At 49.1% G+C, this 21,069-nt stretch overlaps 1 protein-coding gene across 1 annotated transcript in view; it reads left to right on the plus strand.

Moving 5' to 3' along the window:
* TTC6 (tetratricopeptide repeat domain 6) overlaps nt 1–21,069 on the plus strand; it is a 475,627-nt gene that overhangs the window by 282,549 nt on the left and 172,009 nt on the right. Inside the window, exon 23 of the mRNA XM_069207716.1 lies at nt 10,779–10,913. Coding sequence (XP_069063817.1) covers nt 10,779–10,913 — 135 coding nt within the window. The remainder of the gene's footprint in view (nt 1–10,778; nt 10,914–21,069) is intronic.

Raw genomic sequence — 21,069 nt, forward strand, 5'->3', positions numbered from 1 at the left:
GTGGTCAGAATTAGGGGTATGAATGGTGATTAGGGCTGGGTCTTCTATTAGTTGTTTGAATCAGGGGTACAAATCTGATTGGTTAGGGTTAGGACCAAGTTTCTATTGGCCAGTCGGGCTACTTAAGCGTAGAACTCAGCCCGGGCGTCGAGGTTAAGGGCAGTTGCTTGTTTGGGCCTGTTCGGGACACGTAGGGACTATGGCCTAGGGCCAGAAATGCTGCCCAATTCTCAATTGCAAAAACAACAGAAGATGGACGGAATGCTGAACAAATCAAACATTCACCCCAGTCACAGATCTGGGTTTAATCCATCAGTTTTTTTGCTTGCCATGCCATTCCAGCTCATACCCAGCCATATGCAAATCAGTCTTGACCCTGTTCCCCATGGGAACAGTCCAGCCCGAACTGCCAGGCCAAGTTCTCCCTGGACCAGAAACAAGCACCCTGGGACCGGTTTCAGGGTATCACCCTTCATTAGCCAGGCTAGCTTGAATCTGGTGGCATAGCAAGCACGGGACCCATGTCTGGGCATACCCTTCCCACTTGGGGCGACAAATGCAAAAACAACAGAACAAAAAAAATAAAACTGATGGATTAAACCCAGATCTGTGACTGGGGGTGAATGTTTGATTTGGTCTACATTCCGTCCATCAACTATTCTTTTTGCATTTGTCGCCCCAAGTGGGAAGGGTATGCCCAGACGTGGGTCCCGTGTTCACTATGCCACCAGATTCAAGCTAGCCTGGCTGAAGAGGGGTGATACCCCGAAACCGGTCCCGGGATGCTTGTTTTTGGTCCAGGGAGGACCTGGCCTGGCAGTTCGGGCTGGACTGTTCCCGTGAGGAACAGGGTCAAGGCTGATTTGCATATGGCTGGGTCCAAACTGGAATGGCATGGTGAGCAAAAAAACTGATGGATTAAACCCAGATCTGTGACTGGGGGTGAATGTTTGATTTGGTCTACATTCCGTCCATCAATTGTTCTTTTTCCAATTCTCAATTGACCAGGAATGATTACGGTCTCTACACATCCATCAACATGGAAACACATTATCTGCAAAGACATCCAACTCATGCATCACAAACTGATGGCAGACAGCTTGCAATGTCCCATCACCCAACACAATACCCCTTATACAACACATACACATATCCTCCACAACTACAACTGTCAAACACCTTCATTCTCACAGCAAACACTACTTTTTCCATCCCACTAACACAACCTGCCATCTCCCACACAACACAAACCCACAGTATACATTTCTCTCAGCCTTCCAGATACACACTCCCTGTTCGTACTAACCAACAACACTAATCTCTGTTTGCTCCACACACACCACCTTTCATCATAACAATGCCTAAACCCAGCCTTCCAACACACCATCTACAAACACCCTTCCCCTCTCTTCACCAATTATGCACAACCATACAATCCCCACACTTCACTCCACCACACATATTACCTCTTCCAGTCATCACAACTAACACTAACTCCCCTGACGCACATCCATCGCCTCTTACACACCTTGCACATTTATCTCCAAAACACATCAACACCCCATCTAACACTCTAATTCCACTCACCAGCACTAACTCACATACAAATCCCTCACCAAAAACAACTACATCAATATCCCCTCTCACTATTCCACAAAAACAATACAGACCACACACATCAGCACATCAAATCAACACAAACTTTCATTATACTTATCGTCACACCCACTCCCACCCTTAGGACTACACAAAGAATACAAGTCCCGTCCTATCTCCACCCCTACTTTCTCACTCTTCACAAAAACACCTACCACAAGCACCCCAACCCAGCAACTTTCATTCATCCGCCTCTCATCCATTGCACAATTTAGAGCCTTACATCATGATCCACATGCTCCTCCACCACCCCTAACCTATACTCCATCCACACTAAACAGACACAAACAAAATAAAAAACATGCCACTCATAGCAACCTCGCATCCCCTTGTCTATTACATAATAAGGCTACCCTACAAAAAACAGTACACTCTTCATGCCTCTCTCAGCCACCAAGTCCACCACCCACACACACACACACACAGACCCAACAAAATGCATCCTTAACCTACTGGAAGGGGAACACTATGTTGAAAAATAAGACTATGGTGAGCCTCACGCAGTTATCACAACTAGCAACACTCCTGCTTCAAGCTCACATTATACTACTTACCCTTCTCCTAAACAAAACAACACTACCACTAACACACCTTTTCTAAACTGCCAGCTCATAAATGCTTGATCACTCTCAAAAAACAAGCACCACATCTACGACCTGCTCACAGACACACAAACTGACTTTGAGCGACCTCTGACCTGTTTTTGGTCTGGAGCTCGCCCCCCACGTCCGCAGCACCACCCTGCTGTCTCCGTGTCCCTGACCCCCGCCCACGCTGCTGCTAGCATGTTCGAGGCCCTCCTCCACCCGCAGGCCTCCTCCTGCGCCTCACCCCTGGTGTCTAGTGGGCTTCTGGTAAGCGTCGCTAGACTTGTGTGCATTGTGCCGTTTTCGCCGTATCCTTTAACTGTATTCTGCTTTCTGCGCCTTGCTTCCCAGTGCTTCTGCCCCAATTTGTGCCATTTTTAATTGCTGTATTCTGCTTGTGTTGTGCCGTTTAGTGTATTTGTGACTGTACTGTGTATCTTGTCATTGCCTTGTGCCTTTTTTCACTTTTTGTGCTTTCTCCGCTTGTTTTCGCCCCTTGGGTGCTCCCCTTTGCCACTTTCCCCTGCCGCTGCCTCCCGGCGGCCCGCCCCCCTCGTGCCCCCATTCGCCGCTCCCTCCTGCCTCCCAGCTGCTCCTCCCTCCCCCCTCCCTTCTTAATGGCTGGCGCTGTGCGTCCGCGCCGGAGGCGTGCCAGAGGCAAGCCCGTCTGCGCCTGGACTGCGCCCTGCGCCACCCCCCCCTCCCCCCCCCCCCCTGGTCCGCACGTCCCCCGCACCACTAGACTTTGCTACTCGGCCAGCAAACTCACCGCCCTCAACCCCGGCTCCTCCTCAGCCTGCTTCCAGGCCACACCGAAGCACACCAAAGGACCCTTCTCCTGCCGCGCCTGCAACTTCACCTGCAACAGAACAAGGAAGCCTGCAACAACCAACACCAACCACCTCCACTGCATTCTCCTCAACACACGCTCCACACGAAAGCACGCCATCGAGCTCTGGGACCTGCTCGACACCACCGCCCCAGACGTAGCCTTCCTGACCGGAACCTGGTGGAACGACTCCTCGGCCCCAGACATCGCCATCGCCATCCCTGACGGCTACAAGATCACCAGAAGAGATCGCACCAACTGAATCGGAGGAGGAATAGCCATCGTCCACAAATCCACCCTCAAGATCCACACCCACACGGACGACACCCTCAGGACAGCTGAACACCTTCATTTCCGGATCCACACGGACCCCAACACAACCCTCAGAGGAACCCTCATCTACCGACCACCAGGACCAAGAGCCCCCTTCAGTGACACCATTGCCGACCTCACAAGCACCCACGCCCTCGCCTCTACGGACTACATCCTCCTTGGAGACTTCAACTTCCACCTGGAGAACAACAACGATGACAACACCGCATCCCTGACCACCAACATCTCCAACCTCGGACTCAGACAACTGGTCAACACACCCACCCACATCGCCGGCCACACGCTCGATCCAGTCTTCACTGCTAGCAACCACATCTCCTTCAACCACACCACCGAACTCCACTGGACCGACCACCACTGCGTCCACTTCACATTCAAAAAACACACCGAGCACCACCGCACCCCACTACCTCCTCACTGCCGCTGGAGCAAAGTCACCGAAGACCAACTAACCAGCACCCTCGCCCAGAACCCGCCTACCGACCCCACCGACCCGGACACCGCCGCCATCAACCCCCAACAGTGGATCCTCAACTGCGCCAACACCCTCGCTCCACTCAAGAGGCCCACCGTCAACCAAGAAAAGAAAAAAGCAGCCTGGTTCACAGACTAACTCATCACTTCCAAACACACCTGCCAGAAACTTAAGAAGAAATGGCTTCTCGAACGCACACATGACAGCCTGTCAAAACACAAGGAAGCCACCCGCAAGCACCACCAACTAATCCGACTCGCCAAACGCTCCCACTTCACAGAACGCCTAAATAACAACGCACACAACAGCAAGGAGCTCTTCTGCATCGTGAAGGAGCTCTCAAACCCCAGCGCCAACGTCAACGACGTTCCACCATCCCAGAAACTCTGCGACACACTGTCCACCTTCTTCTACCAGAAGATCGCCGCCATCCACGACAGCCTTAACACTACACCTCCGCCAGACCCCACCCCCGACAACTCCCCCGACGCCGACCGCCTTACCACCTGGAACCACGTAGATGACGCCGAAACTCGAAATATCATGAACTCCATCCATTCAGGATCCCCCTCAGACCCCTGCCCACATCACATCTACAACAAAGCCGACTCCACCATCGCCCCCCAACTTCGAAAGATCATCAACCTATCCTTCAACACCGCGACTTTCCCGGACAGCTGGAAACACGCCGATATCCAAGCCCTCCTCAAGAAACCCAAGGCTGACCTCAACGACCTCAAAAACTTCCGTCCGATCTCCCTCCTCCCCTTCCCAGCGAAGGTCATCGAGAAGATCGTCAACGCCCAGCTCACCCACTACCTCGAGGACAACTCCATCCTGGACCCCTCCCAATCCGGCTTCAGACGCAATCACAGCACCGAGACTGTGCTCCTCACCGCCACAGATGACATCAGACAGCAAATGGACAACGGCAAAACTTCAGCCCTCATCCTCCTGGACCTCTCCGCTGCCTTCGATACGGTCTGCCACCGCACCCTACTAACACGCCTCCACGAAGCCGGAATACAAGACAAAGCCCTCAACTGGATCTCATCTTTCCTCCCCCGCAGAACCCAGAGAATTCGACTCTCACCCTTCCGCTCCGAAGCCACTAACCTCATCTGCGGCGTCCCCCAATGCTCCTCACTAAGCCCGACGCTGTTTAACGTCTACATGGCACCCCTCGCACAACTGGCCCGTCAGCACAACCTCAGCATTCTCTCCTACGCCGACGACACCCAGCTCATCCTCTCCCTCACCAAAGAGCCACACACCGCCAAAGCCAACCTCCATGAGGGATTGAAATTAATTGCCGAGTGGATGAGAAACAGCCGCCTGAAATTAAACTCCGACAAGACGGAGGTCCTCATCCTCGGACGCACCCTCTCGGCCTGGGACGACTTCTGGTGGCCCACCACACTGGGACCCCCCCCCCCCCCCTACACCAGCCAACCACGCACGCAACCTCGGCTTCATCCTCGACCCCGCTCTCACCATGTCCAAGCAGGTCAACGCAGTCTCCTCCTCCTGCTTCAACACCCTCTGCATGCTTCGTAGAATCTACAAGTGGATCCCGACGGAAACCAGAAAAACAGTGACCCAGGCCCTCGTCAGCAGCAGACTTGACTACGGCAACGCACTCTACACAGGCATCCCAGCAAAAGACATCCAACGACTCCAACGCATCCAGAACGCCTCCGCCCACTTGATCCTCGACGTACCCCGCCGATGCCACATCTCCCACCACCTGAAGGACCTCCACTGGCTCCCCGTGGACAAAAGATCACCTTTAAACTCCTTACCCACGCGCACAAAGCACTCCACAACGCCAGACCCGCCTACCTGAACCAAAGACTCAACTTCTACGTCCCCTCCCGCCAACTCCGCTCTGCCAACCTCTCCCTCGCCATCGTTTCCCGAGTCCAACGCAAGACCTCCGGCGGCAGATCCTTCTCCTACCTCGCCGCCAAGACCTGGAACTCCCTCCCGACCCCCCTGCGCCAGACCCAGGACCTCCTCACCTTCAGGAGACTCCTCAAGACCTGGCTCTTTGACCAATAGCAGCCACACCCCCCTCACACCCCTCAGCGCCTTGAAACCCTAACGGGAACGTAGCGCGCTTTAGAAATTTACTGATTGATTGATTGATTGACTATTCATAACGGAATCCTGGTTGGGAGATGACATGGCCCCAGTGTTGCACGAAGCCCTTCCCCCGGGCTATCAAACCATCACACAAAACTGTATAGACAAGAGAAGAGGTGGACTAGGTGGACTAGCTGCCTATTCAAACAGGCAATACACCTCAGAAAAACAGACAACATCTCCATACAAGGTTGTGAAGCCCTCCTCACCAGATGCCACCCTACTCCAACTTCCTCCTGTAACTTTCTCCTCCTTTACAGACCTCCACCTAACAACTCCACATTCTGAGATTCTTTTCTAGACACAGGGGGTTATTCTAACTTTGGAGGAGTGTTAATCCGTCCCAAAAGTGACGGTAAAGTGACGGATATACCACCAGCCGTATTACGAGTTCCATAGGATATAATGGACTCGTAATACGGCTGGTGGTAAATCCGTCACTTTACCGTCACTTTTGGGATGGATTAACACCTCCTCCAAAGTTAGAATAACCCCCACAGTCTCAAACCTTATTACACTATACTCCAACCTATGCATTCTTGGGGATCTAAACATTTGGTTTGACAAATCCAATATGCCCCATCCAAAACCTATCACCGCTGGCCTAGTCGCATTGAACCTACATCAGATTGTACACAATCACACACACATCGCTGGACACATCCTAGATGTAATTTTTACTAAGCCTGAACTAGTTACCGTTCATAGTATCACACCAATCACTTGGTCAGACCACCATTTGATAACTTTCCGACATACAACTCCACAAATCAACACACCCCACAACTACTTACATACATGCACCTATCGACCATGGAGCACAATCAATTTGAATGACTTAAAAACACAACTAACAGCCAACCCAGATCTAGATACAATGAATTCTGTGCCAAAACGTTATGAGTGGCTACAGGAAGCTTTTGATACCCTAATACCACTCAGAAAAACTAAACACGACAAAAGAAAACCAACACCTTGGAGAAACACAGAACTTAAAAAGATAAAGCAACAAATCAGAAAGTTGCAGCGGACCTGGCTCAAAACAAACAGTCAAGACAAATTGCAGCTACACAAACTTAACAGAATATACAAATCATCAATCAAAAAAGCTAAAAAAAAAAGGTACTACTCAGACAGAATTCAAAATGCTAACTCTACAACCAATGAATTTTATAAAATTCTCAATGAATTTCGAAAACCTACATGCATGGAAGGAAGTCATCCCACTACTCAAGATTTCACAAACAAATTGGCAACTCACTACACAACCAAGGCAGACACATTGGACTCCTATTTAAAACAGAAGAAAACCATCAGCACCAACCCCTTTCCTAAAATACCCTCTAAGAATAAACCAACCCAGCCTCTACAGTCCTTCCAACAAATATCCCAAGGTGAAATTATGGATTTGGTCAATGCAAGCAGGCCTTCCGGTTGCCTTTCGGTCCCTTGTCCACCATAAATCTTCAAGAACATTCTTCTGTCTACTTCTGCTGCCACACCTGCAAGAAGAATCATCAACAACTCTTTAACTACAGGAACTTTTCCTGTAGACCTGAAAAAGGCATACATACGACCGTTATTAAAGAAAACAAACCTAGACCCGCAAGACCCCAACAACTACAGACCATTCACAAATGGACCTTTCCTGGGAAAACTGATAGAAAGAGCAGCATTCGTCCAGATGTCACAATTCATTGAAGACAATTCTATACTTTCAGACTTCCAAACTGGATTCCGCCCAGGAAGAGGCACTGAATCGGCACTCATAGCAATCTGGGATGATCTTAAAAACACAGTCGACCGCAATGGAGTTGCTGCACTACTTCTCTTGGACCTCTCAGCTGCCTTTGATACGGTTGACCATAACACCCTAATTCAAAGACTCCACGAAGCCGGCATACAAGGGACTGCTCTCGACTGGATTACTTCCTATCTTCAAAAAAGAACTAATATCATCTACTCACCGCCCTTCTCATCCAAACCCCACCTCACAAAAGCAGGGGTCCCCCAAGGATCAATCATCTCACCTTTGCTTTTCAACATCTACATGATATCTTTACCAGAACTGATCAATGATTTCCATCTCACATGCTACAACTATGCAGATGACACACAAATACTACTTACATTAGAAGACCCCAAAAACATTGAAAACTCACAAATCTTCAGTTGCCTCAGAGCCGTTGATCAGTGGATGACCTGGAGCCATCTCAAACTAAATACCTCCAAAGCAGAAATACTCATATGTGGTGACTGGAAAAGTTATGACCCTCTGTGCATCTGGCCTAATGATCTTGGACCACCTCCTCAATTATCCAAAGAAGTTAAAAACCTAGGAATCACCATGGATTCCAAGTTAACTATGAATGCCCAAGTAGACAAATTAGCACGCACAAGCTTCATCACCTTAGAGACTTTACGACGCACCTTCCCCCACCTCGGATTTCCACACAAGGTGCAAGCTACTGTCTCACCTGTACCATCCAAAGTGGATTACGCCAATGGCCTCTACCATGGATCATCTCTATCTATTATGAAAAAACTACAGCGTATCCAGAACTCCGCAGCCAGGCTACTATTACATGTAAAGCCGCAAGCCCACATCTCCCCTGCCTTGAGAGCACTACACTGGCTACCCGTTGCCAGAAGATGCACTTTCAAGCTGCTTTGTATCACACACAAAGATATACATGGAACATGACTTTTTATCAGAAACAAAATAACCAAATACATCCAACAAAGAAACCTCCGCTCAAGATTGGCACCCCGCCTTAGAACACCACCTTACAAGAAAAAGACTATAGGTGGTACATCCTTCTCCGTTCAAGCAGCCAAAATATGGAATTCATTACCCCCAACTATAAGAGCCACAGATAACTTTCTTCTCTTCAGAAAACTACTCAAGAGTTGGCTCTTTCCTTCATAACCACCATATTCATACAACTATGGATTGCATATGCATATGTTGATAAATATTTTTCTGATTATGTGTATATTTTTAGTTATGTATAGTTTCTTTAGAAAATATGTATCGCTACTATGTCTTAACAATAAAATACACACACACACTCTTTAAACCTGTTTGACTAAGTATATTTACCCATGGTTCTAATTATGTATTGTATGTACATATATGTGTGCATATGTGTGTGTATTCATGTGTATGTGTGTGTGTGTATATATATATATATATATATATATGTATGTATGTGTATATGTTGTTTCTGTGCTTGGCATGTTCGTGGATCATTGCATGGCTCCTGGGTGGGTTGTTATACTAGATATCTATGAATTCCTGCTCTCATCTTATCACACTTATTTACTCATCATCATATGTCATGTCTCTATCAAAATATCCTCCATTCTCACTCTGACTCATCCCAAATCCATTCTACTACTTTCACCTCCTAAATATCTCTGCCTAAGCTCTTCCCTCCGCTTCCACATCTAACTCCCCAAACCTCACTCTACTACCGTGACCTCCCACACAACCCTACTAAATTCTCCCTCATTTATCTCACCCTGCTACTATGCTCTCCCTAACCCTTCCACAGACGCTTCCCTCGTCCATCCCCCTTTACTCATCCCAAGCCTTTAGGTTGAGTAAATGAAGGATATACTCCCAATTAACACTTCTGGATTTCTTTCCTCCTCCACCCCTCCATTACTCCAGTCAATCTAACTAACAAACTCTCATATCCGCGGCTTAAATGAACTCATAATAATACTAAAACTGTACTCATTATTTACCGATACTAATCCATCACTAATTCTTGATGGGTTCCAGAGTAGCGTGCTACTCGCCGAAAAGCGCTTTGACGCCTCGTCAGGGGTAGTAGGCACTATATAAATACTATTACAATTACAATAAATGTTTCTAAATTCATGTATAGATACTTTATTTGTAAATAAATGACAGTGCAGTGATAAAGTAATGAACTATATTGAAACACTTCCAAGTGATGAGAGACCTGTTTTATTTTGCTTTATTTTCCATCGTGGTCGCCTCGTGAAGGCTCTGAGCTTGTTTTGAGTCTCTGGGATGTCGCAGAGCACTGACTCGGCTTTGGCTGCAGAGTCCTTTAAAGGAATGGGCAAAGTCGGCACTTGCTCGGGCCCAACCTTCAAGAAAGGAAGTGATCCCCCAGCTCTTGCGTGAATGATAAAATAAAGCAATAAACAGGGTTCAGTGGGCCCCTCAGGCCTCTTGGCCCTGGTGCCACTGCACCTGCTGCACACTTGAAGCTATGCCTCTGCGCACTCGTTCTTCCTCTCACCCTCTGGGCCTCTGTCACTCTGACTGGCTTCACACCCATTCTGACTTTCCCGTTCTTTATGCTTTCTTTTAATCATTTGTAGAGAGCCGCAGACTGAAGAAGCTTTGTCTACATCACCCCCGCTGAAGGTGTGCAGGGGGCGGGGGCTGACGACGCCCCTGCGTAGGCTCTTCACCATGTCAGGGTTAGAGAAGAGCACAGAACCAACATAATGTGCCTCAAATGTCCAACATCTCCTCTGTGGGACCAACAGCTTGGCCCCGGCTGTCAGCTGATGACCCCCAGTCAGCGTGAGGCACCGATATCGATATGTTGTGATCACCCCACAAGTACGGGCATGCTTACATCTAGTCAGCACATGAACCAGGACCTGCACGGTCTAGCGCCTTGGTCCTGCGGTTCTGGCCTCCGATGAGGCTCTGTGATTGCTTGACATGCAGTGCTTGTTGAATCTTCCTCTCTCTGAATTGCAGGAGGCCGTGAACAGCTTCAAGCAGGCGTTGTCTCTGCTGCACCCCCCGGAGACCAGGCCAAAGCTGACCCGAGAGTCAGCCGAGATCTTCTACCTCCTGGGCCTCTGCTACATGGACCAGGTGAACCTGCTGAAGGTCTGTCACAGAGCGTGTTTAACTGTTTGTATGTTTAGTTAGTGCAGCAACTCTGCCTGTAGAGATCGTGAGTGTAGTGCCTAGTGCATGCCACTCTGCCTGTAGAGATCATGAGTGTAGTGCCTAGTGCATGCGACACTGCCTGTACCAATCGTGAGTGTAGTGCCTAGTGCAGGCAACTCTGCCTGTAAAGATCAGGAGTGTAGCACCTAGAGCAGGCAACTGTACTTCTTAAACATCACGAGTATAGTGCTTAGTGCATGCAACTATACCCCTCAAACATCACGAGTATAGTGCTTAGTGCATGCAATTGTACCTCTCAAACATCACGAGTATAGTGCTTAGTGCATGCAATTGTACCTCTCAAACATCACGAGTATAGTGCTTAGTGTATACAAGTGTTCTGTACCCCTCAAACATCACGAGTATAGTGCTTAGTGCATGCAATTGTACCTCTCAAACATCACGAGTATAGTGCTTAGTGTATGCAATTGTACCTCTCAAACATCACGAGTATAGTGCTTAGTGCATACAAGTGTACTGTACCTTTCAAACATCACGAGTATAGTGCTTAGTGCATACAAGTGTACTGTACCTCTCAAACATCACGAGTATAGTGCTTAGTGCATACAAGTGTACCTCTCAAACATCACAAGTATAGTGCTTAGTGCATACAAGTGTACCTCTCAAACATCACGAGTATAGTGCTTAGTGCATACAAGTGTACCTCTCAAACATCACGAGTATAGTGCTTAGTGCATGCAACTGTACCTCTCAAACATCACGAGTATAGTGCTTAGTGCATGCAAGTGTTCTGTACCCCTCAAACATCACGAGTATAGTGCTTAGTGCATACAAGTGTACCTCTCAAACATCACGAGTATAGTGCTTAGTGCATGCAACTGTACCTCTCAAACATCACGAGTATAGTGCTTAGTGCATGCAAGTGTTCTGTACCCCTCAAACATCACGAGTATAGTGCTTAGTGCATACAAGTGTACCTCTCAAACATCACGAGTATAGTGCTTAGTACATGCAACTGTACCTCCGACAGACCTTCTTAAAGCTATCTACAGTCTGCAGATACGTCCCCAAAATGGCAGGTATCGCCGACAGCCCCACAAACTCGGATTGAAAGTCCGAGCTGCAGAAGAAGTCCCAGAAGCGACCTGGAGACTGAGTGCAGATGCGCTCTCCTCCAGGAGCCAGTCCTGAGACCCTTTCACATTGAGATCCAGGAGTTCAGGTAAATCTGGTCATTCGCACCAGAGGTCCAAGCAGGGGTCGCCACTGAGAGTCGCATGATGCCCTGGGTACCCCTCGACCTCGGAGCGCACCCCCAGATTGATTCTGCGACCTCCTGCCTCAGCGCACAGCCGCCGCAGATGAAACGCCGTGTCTGAAGGATGGAGCTGCTGTTCTGGGTACACACCAATCCCACGGGGACCCACTGGGACCCACTAGAGGAGACCTACTGGATGCCCCACTGGAGGACCTCCAGGCCCCACCCACTGGGCCCCACTGGAGGACCTCCAGGCCCCACCCACTGGGCCCCACTGGGCCCCACTGGAGGACCTCCAGGCCCCACCCACTGGGCCCCACTGGAGGACCTCCAGGCCCCACCCACTGGAGGACCTCCAGGCCCCACCCACTGGGACCCACTGGAGGACCTCCAGGCCCCACCCACTGGGCCCCACTGGAGGACCTCCAGGCCCCACCCACTGGGACCCGCTGGAGACCTCCAGGACCCACCCACTGGGCCCCACTGGAGGACCCACTGGGAGCCACTGGAGGACCTCGAGGCACCACTGGGACCCACTGGAGGACGTCGAGGCCCACGGGAAGACCCGCTGAAGGACCTCCAGGCCCCACCCACTGGGCCCCACTGGAGGACCTCCAGGCCCCAAGGCTTCAAGGCGTCAGATTATCAGAGAGCGGATCTGTCCTGATGCCGACCGTCCCACTTGACCTGCATCTGAGGTCCACCCATCAATGTGCCTGGTGCCGAGACCAGCACCGCATGCCCGAGCCTTGGCATTGCACCAGTGCCATCGACGCCAGATCCAGATCCGATAGTTCTATGAGATTCAGAAGATCAACAACTCCGTGAACAAGGTCACTACAGGTTCTCAGACCCGGAACTGGGCTGTGAGAATGAGGACGATGATGGCATGTACGAAGAGCCCAACACGTTTGGACACTTCCTCAAACCTCCGAACCCTGTGGCCACCGAAGCATAGGCCGCTTTGCAAGTGTGGTCAGCAGGGCAGCGGAAGTACTTGATTTACCACTGCCCCTGGAGGACCCCACAACCAACGTCCTGACAGACGCCCTCCACACTACAGCGCCCACCCAGCGGCCGGTACTCCCCTCACCAATGTACTGGTGGGCACCTAGGTGAGACCAGGATCCCACCTCCCCCGAGGTGAGTGAGCAGACAGATGGCAACTGGCACAGGCCCGCCCCCAGGAGCCCAGATTTCTTAGCTCAGCACCGTACCCCGAAGAGTCTGGCATCGTCACGCCACCTCAGCCCAAACCCATTCCCTACCACCCCACCTAACAGGGAATTCAAAAGAATAGACAAACTTCTGAAGACTGACTCTCAGTGTAAGCCTGGGGATGTATCCGCACACCTTGATGGACAAGGTGGCAGATGTCATCCCAGCCGTCCCAGAGTATGTCACACAAACCCTCCAACTTCTGATCCTCGATGGCAGAAATGCTGCATTCTGGTCTGGACACACTGTGGGAGCATTGTGGTTCTTAGAAGCCACACTAGCATTCGCTTGTTGAGCTATTCATTGGACATCCAGCAGTCTCTTATGGTCGCGCCATTTGATTGTTCAAAGGCTGATTCAGCACTCCAGAAATTTAAAGATAGCCTAGCCACCGAGGACCCTCTAGTGCTAGGTCAACCTGTACTTCAGGTCCCCCCAATAACAGCCCCCCTCCAGGCCTCGGTAGGGGATACCTGAATAGGCAACACCAATACAGGCCTGTGAGAAAGTAGCCTCTTTCTAGCCTTGTTACCCCCACTTTTGGCCTGTTTGTGAGTGTATGTCAGGGTGTTTTCACTGTCTCACTGGGATCCTGCTAGCCAGGGCCCAGTGCTCATAGTGAAAACCCTATGTTTTCAGTATGTTTGTTATGTGTCATTGGGACCCTGCTAGTCAGGACCCCAGTGCTGATAAGTTTGTGGCCTATATGTATGTGTTCCTTGTGTGGTGCCTAACTGTCTCACTGAGGCTCTGCTAACCAGAACCTCAGTGGTTATGCTCTCTCATTTCTTTCAAATTGTCACTAACAGGCTAGTGACCAATTTTACCAATTTACATTGGCTTACTGGAACACCCTTATAATTCCCTAGTATATGGTACTGAGGTACCCAGGGTATTGGGGTTCCAGGAGATCCCTATGGGCTGCAGCATTTCTTTTGCCACCCATAGGGAGCTCTGACAATTCTTACACAGGCCTGCCACTGCAGCCTGAGTAAAATAACGTCCACGTTATTTCACAGCCATTTTACACTGCACTTAAGTAACTTATAAGTCACCTATATGTCTAACCTTTACCTGGTAAAGGTTAGGTGCAAAGTTACTTAGTGTGAAGGCACCCTGGCACTAGCCAAGGTGCCCCCACATTGTTCAGGGCCAATTCCCCGGACTTTGTGAGTGCGGGGACACCATTACACACGTGCACTACATATAGGTCACTACCTATATGTAGCTTCACAATGGTAACTCCGAATATGGCCATGTAACATGTCTATGATCATGGAATTGCCCCTTCTATGCCATCCTGGCATAGTTGGCACAATCCCATGATCCCAGTGGTCTGTAGCACAGACCCTGGTACTGCCAAACTGCCCTTCCTGGGGTTTCACTGCAGCTGCTGCCAACCCCTCAGACAGGCATCTGCCCTCCTGGGGTCCAGCCAGGCCTGGCCCAGGATGGCAGAACAAAGGACTTCCTCTGAGAGAGGGGGTTACACCCTCTCCCTTTGGAAAATGGTGTGAAGGCAGGGGAGGAGTAGCCTCCCCCAGCCTCTGGAAATGCTTTCTTGGGCACAGATGTGCCCAATTCTGCATAAGCCAGTCTACACCGGTTCAGGGGACCCCTTAGCCCTGCTCTGGCGCGAAACTGGACAAAGGAAAGGGGAGTGACCACTCCCCTGACCTGCACCTCCCCTGGGAGGTGTCCAGAGCTCCTCCAGTGTGCTCCAGACCTCTGCCATCTTGGAAACAGAGGTGCTGCTGGCACACTGGACTGCTCTGAGTGGCCAGTGCCACCATGTGACGTCAGAGAATCCTTCTGATAGGCTCCTTCAGGTGTTGCTAGCCTATCCTCTCTCCTAGGTAGCCAAACCCTCTTTTCTGGCTATTTAGGGTCTCTGTCTCTGGGGAAACTTTAGATAACGAATGCAAGAGCTCATCCGAGTTCCTCTGGATCTCTCTCTTCACCTTCTGCCAAGGAATCGACTGCTGACCGCGCTGGAAGCCTGCAACACTGCAACAAAGTAGCAAAGACGACTACTGCAACTCTGTAACGCTGATCCTGCCGCCTTCTCGACTGTTTTCCTGGTGGTGCATGCTGTGGGGGTAGTCTGCCTCCTCTCTGCACTAGAAGCTCCGAAGAAATCTCCTGTGGGTCGACGGAATCTTCCCCCTGCAACCGCAGGCACCAAAAAGCTGCTTTACCGGTCCCTTGGGTCTCTTCTCAGCACGACGAGCGAGGTCCCTCGAATCCAGCAACTCTGTCCAAGTGGCCCCCACAGTCCAGTGACTCTTCAGTCCAAGTTTGGTGGAGGTAAGTCCTTGCCTCACCTCGCTAGACTGCATTGCTGGGAACCGCGACTTTTGCAGCTACTCTGGCCTCCGTGCACTTCCGGCGGAAATCCTTTGTGCACAGTGCAGCCTGGGTCCACGGCACTCTAAACTGCATTGCACGACCTCCTAAGTTGTTCTCCGGCGACGTGGGACTCCTTTGTGTAACTTCGGGTGAGCACCGTTTCACGCATCCTCGTAGTGCCTGTTTCTGGCACTTCTCCGGGTGCTACCTGCTGCTAAGAGGGCTCCTTGTCTTGCTCGATGTCCCCTCTACCTCCTGGTCCAATTTGCGACCTCCTGGTCCCTCCTGGGCCACAGCAGCGTCCAAAAACGCTAACCGCACGATTTGCAGCTAGCAAGGCTTGTTGGCGTTCTTTCGGCGGGAAAACACTTCTGCACGACTCTCCACGGCGAGAGGGATCCGTCCACCAAAGGGGAAGTCTCTAGCCCTTTTCGTTCCTGCAGAAACCTCTGCTTCTTCTGTCCAGTAGAAGCTTCTTTGCACCCACAGCTGGCATTTCCTGGGCATATGCCCATCTCCGACTTGCTTGTGACTTTTGGACTTGGTCCCCTTGTTCCACAGGTACCCAAGATTGGAAATCCATCGTTGTTGCATTGTTGGTTTGTGTCTTTCCTGCATTATTCCTCTTACACAACTTCTTTGTCCTTAGGGGAACTTTAGTGCACTTTGCACTCACTTTTCAGGGTCTTGGGGAGGGTTATTTTTCTAACTCTCACTATTTTCTAATAGTCCCAGCGACCCTCTACAAGGTCACATAGGTTTGGGGTCCATTCGTGGTTCGCATTCCACTTTTGGAGTATATGGTTTGTGTTGCCCCTATCCCTATGTGTCCCCATTGCATCCTATTGTAACTATACATTGTTTGCACTGTTTTCTAAGACTATACTGCATATTTTTGCTATTGTGTATATATATCTTGTGTATATTTCCTATCCTCTCACTGAGGGTACACTCTAAGATACTTTGGCATATTGTCATAAAAATAAAGTACCTTTATTTTTAGTATAACTGTGTATTGTGTTTTCTTATGATATTGTGCATATGACACTAAGTGGTACTGTAGTAGCTTCACACGTCTCCTAGTTCAGCCTAAGCTGCTCTGCTAAGCTACCATTATCTATCAGCCTAAGCTGCTAGACACCCTATACACTAATAAGGGATAACTGGGCCTGGTGCAAGGTGCAAGTACCCCTTGGTACTCACTACAAGCCAGTCCAGCCTCCTACATTGCTTGTGCAGTGGTGGGATAAGTGCTTTGAGACTACTTACCACTCTTGTCATTGTACTTTTCATAAGAGAAAAATATACAAAACAAATTCAGTGTATATACACATAGCCAAAAAGTTTTGCATTTCCTCTTTTCACTCTTTTCTAAGTGCTGAAAAGTACTTCTAAACTTTCTAAAAAGTTCTAAAAAGTTTTTTTCTCTGTCTTTCTAAAAGCTCTGACAAACTTTTTTCTCTTTTTCTATCACTTTAACTCTCTCTAAAAATGTCTGGCACAGGCCAAAATGTTGATCTGTCCAAACTTGCAAATGATCACCTTAGCTGGAAAGGAGCAAAGAGTCTCTGCATAGAGAGAGGTTTGAGTGTAGGGAAGAATCCTTCCTTGGAATTGTTACTTAACATGCTTAGAGAACAAGATAAGGCAAGAAGTGCCCCATCTGTTGAAAAAGTAGCTAATGGTTCCCAATCTGATCCAGGGACTCCCCCAGGTAAAGATTCAGGAAAGAAACTCCCTAGCCTGCCCATTACTAGACAGTCTAGCATAGTTGGTAATGATGGAGAGCCACACCATACAAATAGTGTTGTCTCACATCATAGCAGAAGCATTTATTCACACCACAGTGGTACTGATGTTTCTGTTAGCCAAGCTGTTGGGGTGCCCTCTGTAAGGGACAGGTCTCCTTCTGTCCATTCTCACCATACTTCTGTTTCAAGGCATGTCCCTCCCAACCACCCTGATGACAGATTGTTAGAAAGGGAGCTCAATAGATTGAGAGTGGAACAAACCAGACTGAAGCTCAAGAAGCAACAGCTGGATTTGGATAGACAGACCTTAGAAGTAGAGAAGGAGAGACAGAAACTGGGTTTAGAAATCCATGGTGGCAGCAGCAGTATTCCCCATAGTCATCCTGCAAAAGGGCATGATTCCAGGAATCTGCATAAGATAGTTCCCCCTTATAAGGAGGGGGATGACATTAACAAGTGGTTTGCTGCACTTGAGAGGGCCTGTGTTGTACAGGATGTCCCTCAAAGGCAGTGGGCTGCTATCCTATGGCTATCATTTAGTGGAAAAGGTAGGGATAGACTCCTTACTGTGAAAGAAAGTGATGCCAATAATTTTACAGTTCTTAAGAATGCACTCCTGGATGGTTATGGCTTAACCACTGAACAATACAGGATAAAGTTCAGAGAGACCAAAAAGGAGTCTTCACAAGACTGGGTTGATTTCATTGACCATTCAGTGAAGGCCTTGGAGGGGTGGTTACATGGCAGTAACGTTACTGATTATGAAAGCCTGTATAACACAATCCTGAGAGAGCATATACTTAATAATTGTGTGTATGATTTGTTGCACCAGTACCTGGTAGACTCTGATCTGACCTCTCCCCAAGAATTGGGAAAGAAGGCAGACAAATGGGTCAGAACAAGGGTGAACAGAAAAGTTCATACAGGGGGTGACAAAGATGGCAATAAGAAGAAAGATGGTGAAAAATCTCAAGATAAGCATGGGGATAAGGGTAAAACCAAAGATCCCACTTCAAATCTTAAACACTCTTCAGAGGGTGGGGATAAAACAAATTCTTCCTCTTCTTCCCAACCTGCACACATTAAAAAGCCTTGGTGCTTTGTGTGTAAAAACAGAGGCCATAGGCCAGGGGATAAGTCCTGTCCAGGTAAACCCCCTGAGCCTACCACCACTAATACATCAAGCTCTAGTGCCCCTAGCAGTAGTGGTACTAGTGGTGGGACTGCTGGCAACAGTCAAGCAAAGGGTGTAGTTGGGTTCACTTATGGGTCCATCATAGAAACTGGGGTAGTCAGTCCCAAGACAGTTTCTGTCACACCTAGTGGCATTGGCCTTGCCACACTGGCTGCTTGTCCCCTTACAATGGATAAGTACAGGCAGACAGTTTCAATAAATGGTGTTGAGGCCTTGGCCTACAGGGACACAGGTGGCAGTATCACTTTGGTGACTGAAAACCTAGTGCACTCTGATCAACACATCATTGGACAACAGTATAAGATTATTGATGTCCATAACTCCACTAAGTTTCTTCCCTTAGCTATAATTCAGTTTAGTTGGGGTGGAGTTACTGGCCCTAAGCAGGTGGTGGTATCACCTAGCTTACCTGTAGACTGTCTCTTAGGTAATGACCTAGAGGCCTCAGGTTGGGCTGATGTAGAGTTTTATGCCCATGCAGCCATGCTGGGCATCCCTGAGGAATTGTTCCCTCTCATTTCAAGTGAAATGAAAAAGCAAAGGAGAGAAGGCCTGAAAACTCAGGATCCCTCTCCATCAACAGGTAATAAGGGTATCACAGTATCCCCTAACCACCCTACCATTCAGGATACCATTCCTGTGGTGGGAGAAACCTCTCCTGGGGTGGCACCTGTTCCAAGGGAATCATCAGCTTGCAAAGCTGGACTCCCTGAGGTAGAAGTACCTCTCTGTGGGATAACTAACATTGGTGAGAACAAGAGCACCATTTTAGTTAACATGGAGCATCCCTCCAACCCTCCCAGAGAAACTTTAGTGCAGAAACCCTGCACTGCCTCACAACACTTAGGACAGCATCCCTGCCCTAGTGTGGAGCTCATAGGACAGCATCCCTGCCCTGCTCCAACTCAAGAGAAACAGCATCCCTGTTCTCTCTTCCAGCCATATGGACAAAGTTTTTGCCCAGCTATGGCTTTTCAGAGACAGCATCCCTGTCTGGCATTTCCATCACTACAAATAGGTTCAGTGGACAATTCCCACTGCTCTAAACTAAAACTTACTGATAGAAACTCTGAAAATACATCTTCACATTGTTGCTTAGTTAAAAAAACTTCAAACAGGGTGGTTTACATCCCCACAGGGAAGTAACCATATAGTGGATGATAAAGGGAGTAACCAGTCTATTGCAGAGCTACTCTCTACTTATCACCACTTAGACAATAAAGTCTCAACTGGCCAAGGTTAGCCTTATTGTCCTTCGTTTGGGGGGGGGGGGGTTGTGTGAGAAAGTAGCCTCTTTCTAGCCTTGTTACCCCCACTTTAGGCCTGTTTGTGAGTGTATGTCAGGGTGTTTTCACTGTCTCACTGGGATCCTGCTAGCCAGGGCCCAGTGCTCATAGTGAAAACCCTGTGTTTTCAGTATGTTTGTTATGTGTCACTGGGACCCTGCTAGTCAGGACCCCAGTGCTCATAAGTTTGTGGCCTATATGTATGTGTTCCCTGTGTGGTGCCTAACTGTCTCACTGAGGCTCTGCTAATCAGAACCTCAGTGGTTATGCTCTCTCATTTCTTTCCAAATTGTCACTAACAGGCTAGTGACCATTTTTGTCAATTTACATTGGCTTACTGGAACACCCTTATAATTCCCTAGTATATGGTACTGAGGTACCCAGGGTATTGGGGTTCCAGGAGATCCCTATGGGCTGCAGCATTTCTTTTGCCACCCATAGGGAGCTCTGACAATTCTTACACAGGCCTGCCACTGCAGCCTGAGTGAAATAACGTCCACGTTATTTCACAGCCATTTTACACTGCACTTAAGTAACTTATAAGTCACCTATATGTCTAACCTTTACCTGGTAAAGGTTAGGTGCAAAGTTACTTAGTGTGAGGGCACCCTGGCACTAGCCAAGGTGCCCCCACATTGTTCAGAGCCAATTCCCTCAACTTTGTGAGTGCGGGGACACCATTACACGCGTGCACTACATATAGGTCACTACCTATATGTAGCTTCACAATGGTAACTCCGAATATGGCCATGTAACATGTCTATGATCATGGAATTGCCCCCTCTATGCCATCCTGGCATAGTTGGCACAATCCCATGATCCCAGTGGTCTGTAGCACAGACCCTGGTACTGCCAAACTGCCCTTCCTGGGGTTTCACTGCAGCTGCTGCTGCTGCCAACCCCTCAGACAGGCATCTGCCCTCCTGGGGTCCAGCCAGGCCTGGCCCAGGATGGCAGAACAAAGAACTTCCTCTGAGAGAGGGTGTGACACCCTCTCCCTTTGGAAAATGGTGTGAAGGCAGGGGAGGAGTAGCCTCCCCCAGCCTCTGGAAATGCTTTGTTGGGCACAGATGTG

Source organism: Pleurodeles waltl, chromosome 9, assembly GCF_031143425.1.
Source record: "Pleurodeles waltl isolate 20211129_DDA chromosome 9, aPleWal1.hap1.20221129, whole genome shotgun sequence".
NCBI classification, from domain to species: Eukaryota; Metazoa; Chordata; class Amphibia; order Caudata; family Salamandridae; genus Pleurodeles; species Pleurodeles waltl.